Below are 6,455 nucleotides of genomic sequence, written 5' to 3'. Positions count from 1 at the left end.
CTTGCAGTGAGCTGAGATCCGGCCACTGCACTCCAGCCTGGGCAACAGAGCGAGACTCCGTCTCAAAAAAAAAAACAAAAAAAAAAACAAAAAAAACGATTATAATAGCCAGAAATACCCCTGCCCAGAGAGACAGTATCCATTAATTTTTCTCTGTCTATGTTTGTCTTCAGAAAAATGGGATACTATTGGCACTATTTTATAACTTTTTAATTTGTATTAGCACTTTCTATAGTTTTTAAATTGATAAAGCTGGCCAAGCGTGGTGGCTCAGGCCTGTAAACCCAGCCAACGTGGGAGGATCGCTTGAGCCCAGGAGTCAGGACCAGCCTGGGCAACATGGCGAGACCACATCACTATAAAAAACATAACAAAATTAGCCAGGCATGGTGGTGCACACCTGTGGTTCCAGCTACTCAGGAAGCTGAGATGGAGGATTGGTTGAGCCTGGGAGTGTGAGACTGCAATGAGCTACGATTGTACCACTGGCCTTCAGCCTGGGCAACACAGCTAGACTCTTGTCTCAGAGAGAGAGAGAGCACATAATGAAAAAAATAAACCTGATCTTGTATAGAGCATGTAATAAAACCTGTGGGTTCTTGGCCATCTCTTCTGGTCACCTCCAGGGTCCTGAATAAGCTCTTCTCTATTCACCCAGGAGAACTCTCTTCTGCTGATTTTCTGTGGGGCTAGATCAGGATGTGACTCAAAATCTCCCTCCACCTCCACCCTTGCGTATTTTCCCAACATCAGTGTCAATCTCAGATGTCAACAACCCCACGAGTGAGTTCCTCCTTTTGCCAATACATCCAGGTCCTGTTCTCCGCTGCCGTCCCTACCCAATCCCTTTCCTTCCTTCCTCCTGCCAATCCTGCTCTCCCTGTTTCTTGCTCCTCTGACCTCCTCCGCATTGCTTGACTGTCTCAGATACACTCTGGCCTCAGGGTCTTGGCACTTTCTCTTCTGCCGACCTGGAGGGGTCTTCCTTGGTCAGATACTGAGGTCACCCATTGTGTTCAAGTTCCTTTAATTTATCTGAAAAGAGGCTGGGAATGGTGGCTCCTGCCTGTAATCCCAGCACTTTGGGAGTCCAAGCCAGGTGGATCACTTGAGGCCAGGAGTTCGAGACCAGCCTGGCCAACATGGTGAAACCCTATCTCTACAAAAATACAAAAATTAGCCAGGTGTGGTGGCACAAACCTGTGGTCCCAGCTACTCAGGAGGTTGAGGCAGGAGAATTGCTTGAACCTGGGAGGCGGAGGCTTCAGTGAACCAAGATTGTGCCACTGCACTCTAGCCTGGGTGACAGAGTGAGACTCTGTCTCAAAAAAAAAAAAAAAAAGAAAAGATAATTTATCTGAACTTATCTGAAATGCACCACCCTGCCCCCATTATTGTCTGACTCTCCTGTTGCTGTAGTTTTCTCTGCAGCACTTACCACTGCTTGAGAAAACTACCCACTTGTTTCTCTTGCTTTCAATTTATGTTGCTTTCAGTCTGTCTTCCGTTAATGAAAGCTTTGTTTTTTTATTTTTCTTTTTTTGAAACAGAGTCACCAGGCTGGAGAGCAGTGATGTGATCATGGCTCACGCAGACTCACCTTCTGGGCTCAAGTGATCCTCCCACACCTCTCAGCCTCCTGAGGATTGAGACTACAGGCACACACCACCACACCCAGGTAATTTTTGTATTTTTTGTAGAGACAGGGATTTGTCACCTTGCCCAGGCTGCTCTTGAACTCCTGAGTTCAAGCAATCCTCCCACCTCAGCCCCGCAAAGTGCTGGGATTACAGGAGTGAGTCACTGCACCTGGCCTGTTTATTTAAAAAATTAACATTCACTCTCAGTTTATTGGCTAAGTTTAGAAGTAGTATCGGAAAGTCTAAGAGAACTTCTTGTTCTCCTTTTATTTGTATGTTTGCAGTGTAGATCTTTAAAAACTGCTAAGGACTTCTTGCCGGGCGGCGGTGGCTCCAAGCCTGTAATCCCAGCACTTTGGGAGGCCGAGACGGGCGGATCACGAGAGTCCAGAGATCGAGACCAATCCTGGCTAACACGGTGAAACCCCGTCTCCTACTAAAAAATACAAAAAACCTAGCCGGGCGACGTGTCCGGGCGCCTGTAGTCCCACTCCTCGGGAGGCTGAGGCAGGAGAATGGCGTAAACCCTCGGGAGGTGGAGCTTGCAGTGAGCTGAGATCCGGCCACTGCACTCCAGCCTGGGCCTGGGTGGCAGAGCGAGACTCCGTCTCAAAAAAAAAAAAAAAAAAAAAAAAAAAAAAAAACTGCTAAGGACTCTCAGGTGTTTGTTTGGTGGAGACATTGAAAAAGATTTCAATAGGCTGGGTGCGGTGGCTCAGTCTGTAATCCCAGCACTTTGGGAAGCCGAGGCGGGCAGATCATGAGGTCAGGAGATCGAGACCATCCTGGCTAACACGGTGAAACCGTCTCTACCAAAAATACGAAAAATTCCCTAGGTGTGGTGGCACGCACCTGTAGTCCCAGCTACTTGGGAGACTGAGGCAGGAGAATCACTTGAACCCGGGAGGCAGAGGTTGCTGTGAGCTGAGATCGCACTACTGCACTCTAGCCTGGGTGACAGAGCAAGACTCTCTCAAAAAAAAAAAAAAAAAAATTAAAAGATTAAAGAATAAGTTGGCACAGTGGCTCACACCTGTCATCCCAACACTTTTTGTCGAGACTTTATCTCTTAAAAAAAAAATTAGCTGGGCGTGGTTGTGTGTACCTGTAGCCCAGCTACTCGGGAGGCTGAGGTGGGAGGATTGCTCAGGAAGTCGAGGCTGCAGTGAACCATGATTGCACCACTGCACTCCAGTTTGGGCGACAGCTGAGACACTATCTCTAAATAATAATAATTATTATTATAATAGTAGTAAAAGTATAGAATAAAATGCATCACACTTGTAAAATGTTAATTTTAATCCACTAAACTTATAAACAGACCCAAATATGCATCTAATGACCTCTTTTTTTTGGGGGGGGGACAGAGTCTTGCTTTGTCACCCAGGCAGGCTGGAGTGCAGTGGCATGATCTTGGCTCACTGCAAGCTCCGCCTCCCAGGTTCACGCCATTCTCCTGCCTCAGCCTCCTGAGTAGCTGAGACTACAGGCGCCCACCACTACGCCTGGCTAATTTTTTGTATTTTTTTGGTAGAGATGGAGTTTCACTGTATTAGCCAGGATGGTCTCGATCTCCTGACCTCGTGATCTGTCTGCTTCGGCCTCCCAGAGTGCTGGGATTACAGGCATGAGCCAGTGACCTCTTAAAGTGATATTTCTTTTTCTTTTTTTTGAGATGGAGTGTCACTCACCCTGTCAGCACCCAGGGTGGACTGCAGTGGTGTGATCTTCAGCTCACCACAACCTCTGTCTCCCGGGTTCAAGAGATTGTCCTGTCTCAGCCTCCCGAGTAGCTGGGATTACAGGTGTGTGCCACCATGCCCAGCTAATTTTTTTTGTATTTTTAGTAGAGATGGGGGGTTTCACCATGTTGGCCAGGATGGTCTGGAACTCCTGACCTCAAGTGATCCATCTGCCTTGGCATCCTAAAGTACTGGGATTACAGGCCTGAGGCCAAGCCCCGAATTAATTTTTTGATGCTTCACTGTGCCAGGTGTATAAGTAACATGTTAGTTGTGATTGTAACTAAATAAAGGCTTAAGGGAAACTGTGTTTCTAAATTTCTAAATTGACTACACATTTACAAAGGAACCCACAAAGATGGATTTTTGGGCCAGGGGCAGTGACTCACACCTGTAATCCCAGCACTTTGGGAGGCCAAGGAGGGCGGATTGCCTGAGCCCAGGAGTTCAAGACCAGCCTGGGCAACAAGGTGAAATCCTGTCTCTACTAAAATACAAAAAAATTAGCTGGGCGTGGCAGCAGGCACCTGTAATACCAGCTACTTGGGAGGCTGAGGCAGGAGAATCGCTTGAACCCAGGAGGCAGAGGTTGCAGTGAGCTGAGATTGTGCCACCATACTCCAGCCTGGGCGACAGAGTGAGACTCGATTTCAAAAAAAAAAAAAAAAAAGATGGATTTTTTGGGGCCCCAAGCCTTCAAAATTCCAAATGCTGTCATGAGTTAGTTTGATTTGAGGAACCAAAAATTGGCCTTTGTGGCTGCAGCAGAGTTAGCAAGGGGGAATTGAGTCCGGAAGGTTGAGGGCAAGGAAGAGAGAAGGGAGTGGGTGGGGCAGGTTGCGTGAGCTCTTGGGGGCTGTAAGGAAGGGAGCTTTTATCTGGGTGAGGTGGGAGCCACAGAGGGTTCTAATCAGAGGGACAGATCTGACTTAGATTTTGCATAATGTCCCCCAGCTGTGGGCTGTGGGGCATGGGCTGCTGAATAGGTGGTTTAGGTGGGCAAAGATTAATCACGGTGTCCCCCACCCTTTAAAAATTAAAAGACAGGGCCGGGCGCAATGGCTCACAGCTGTAATCCCAGCACTTTGGGAGGCAGAGGTGGGCGGATCCCCTGAGGTCAGGCGTTTGAGACCAGCCTGACCAACAAGGGAAAACCCTGTCTCTACTAAAAATACAAAAAAATTAGCTGGGCGTGGTGGCAGGCGCCTGTAATCCCACCTATTCAGGAGGCTGAGGCAGGAGAATCGCTTGAACTCGGGAGGCGGAGGTTGCAGTGAGCCAAGATCGTGCCACTGCACTCCGGCCTGGGCGACAAGAGCAAGACCATCTCAAATAATAATAATAATAATAATAATAATAATAATAGACCGAGTGCAATGGCTCACACCTGTAATCCCAGCACTTTGGGAGGTTGAGGTGCGTGGATCACGAGGTCAGGAGTTCAAGACCAGCCTTGTCAACATGGTGAACTCTATCTCTACTGAAAATACAAAAATTAGCTGGGCATGGTGGCTCGTTCCTGTAATCTCAGCTGCTCAGGAGGCTGAGGCAGGAGAATCGCTTGAACCGGGACCGAGGAGGTGGAGGTGAGGTTGCAGTGAGCCGAGATTGTGCCACTGCACTCCAGCCTGGGCTACAGAGCGAGACTCCATCTCAAATAATAATAATAATAAATTCATAATAGTAATCAATTAAAATTAAAAGACAGGCTTGGCATGGTGTCTCACACCTGCAATCACAACACTTTGGGAAGCTAAGGCGGGAGGATCACTCGAGCCCAGGAGTTTGAAACAGCCTGGGTGACATAGTGATTCCCCATCTGAATTTTTTTTTTTAAAGATTAAAAACGCAGAGCCTCTCTGCTCCTCCCATTTGACAGACAGCCACATCTTTTCATGCAGTGAAAAAGGCATGTCCCTGAGACACCGTGGTGAAAGTGAAGGCAGGAGTAAATGGATTTGGCCATATTGGGTGCCTGGTCACCAGGCACCAGAGCTGCTTTTAACTCTGGCAGAATGGATGTTGTCACCTCAATGACCCCGTCATTGACCTCAACTACATGGTCCACATGTTCTAATATGATTCCACCCATGGCAAGTTCCACGGCACCATCAAGGCTGAGAAGTGGGCTGGGTGTGGTGGCTCATGCCTGTAATCTCAGCTACTTAGGAGGCTGAGGTGGAAGGATCACTTGAGACCAGGAGTTCACGACCAGCCTAGGCAACATAGGGAGATCCTCTCTCTCTTAAAAAAAAAAAAAAAAAAAAAAAGAAGACTAAGAGAAGGGAAACTTGTCATCAATAGGAAATGGGAATCTCATCCCCCTCTTCCAGAAGCCAGATCCCAGCAAAATCAAATTGGGTGATGATGCTGGCGCTGGTTTTGTCATGGAGTCCACCACCAGCATCTTCACTACCATGGAGAAGGCTGGGGCTCGCTTAGAGGGGGCAGCCAAAAGGATCATCATCTCTGCCCCCTCTGCCCATGCCCCATGTTTGTGATGGACGTGAACCATGAGAGGTACAAAAACCCCATGATTGTCAGCAATGCCTCCTGCACAACCAGCTGCTTACCACACGGCCAAGGTCATCCATGACAACGTTTTCTTGGTTTGGTTTCTTTCTTTCTTTCTTTCTTTCTTTCTTTCTTTCTTTCTTTCTTTCTTTCTTTCTTTCTTTCTTTCTTTCTTTCTTTCTTTCTTTCTTTCTCCTTCTTTCTTTCTTCTCTCTCTCTCTCTCTCTCTCTCTCTCTCTTTCTTTTAAATAGGGATGGAGGCCAAGTGCATTGACTCATGCCTGTAATCCCAACACTTTGGGAAGCTGAGGTGAGAGGATCACTTGAGCCTAGGAGTTCAAGACCAGCCTGGGCAACATAGCAAGACTCTGTCTCTACAAAAAGTTGAAAAAAAAAAAAATTATCCAGGCATGGTGGGGTACGTTTCAGCTACTAGAGAGGATGAGGTGGGAGGGTAGCTTGAGCTTGGGAGGTTGAGGCTGCAGTGAGCCGAGATCGTGCCACTGCACTCTAGCCTGAGTGATGGAGTGAGACCCTATTTCTTTTTTTTTTTTTTTTT

The 6,455-nt window shown here is 47.5% G+C and overlaps 1 protein-coding gene across 1 annotated transcript in view; it reads left to right on the top strand.

The window, feature by feature from the left end:
• Positions 1 to 5,928: 5,928 nt before the first annotated feature.
• Positions 5,929 to 6,455, top strand: part of LOC108527902 (zinc finger protein 669-like) — a 29,025-nt gene continuing 28,498 nt past the window's right edge. The window contains exon 1 of the mRNA XM_017869417.1: positions 5,929 to 5,991. Within this exon, the coding sequence (XP_017724906.1) occupies positions 5,929 to 5,991 (63 nt within the window). The remainder of the gene's footprint in view (positions 5,992 to 6,455) is intronic.

Source organism: Rhinopithecus bieti, unplaced genomic scaffold (genome assembly GCF_001698545.2).
Source record: "Rhinopithecus bieti isolate Rb0 unplaced genomic scaffold, ASM169854v2 scaffold_5025, whole genome shotgun sequence".
Classification (NCBI taxonomy): Eukaryota; Metazoa; Chordata; class Mammalia; order Primates; family Cercopithecidae; genus Rhinopithecus; species Rhinopithecus bieti.
This window is presented reverse-complemented; position numbering and strand designations above follow the sequence as displayed.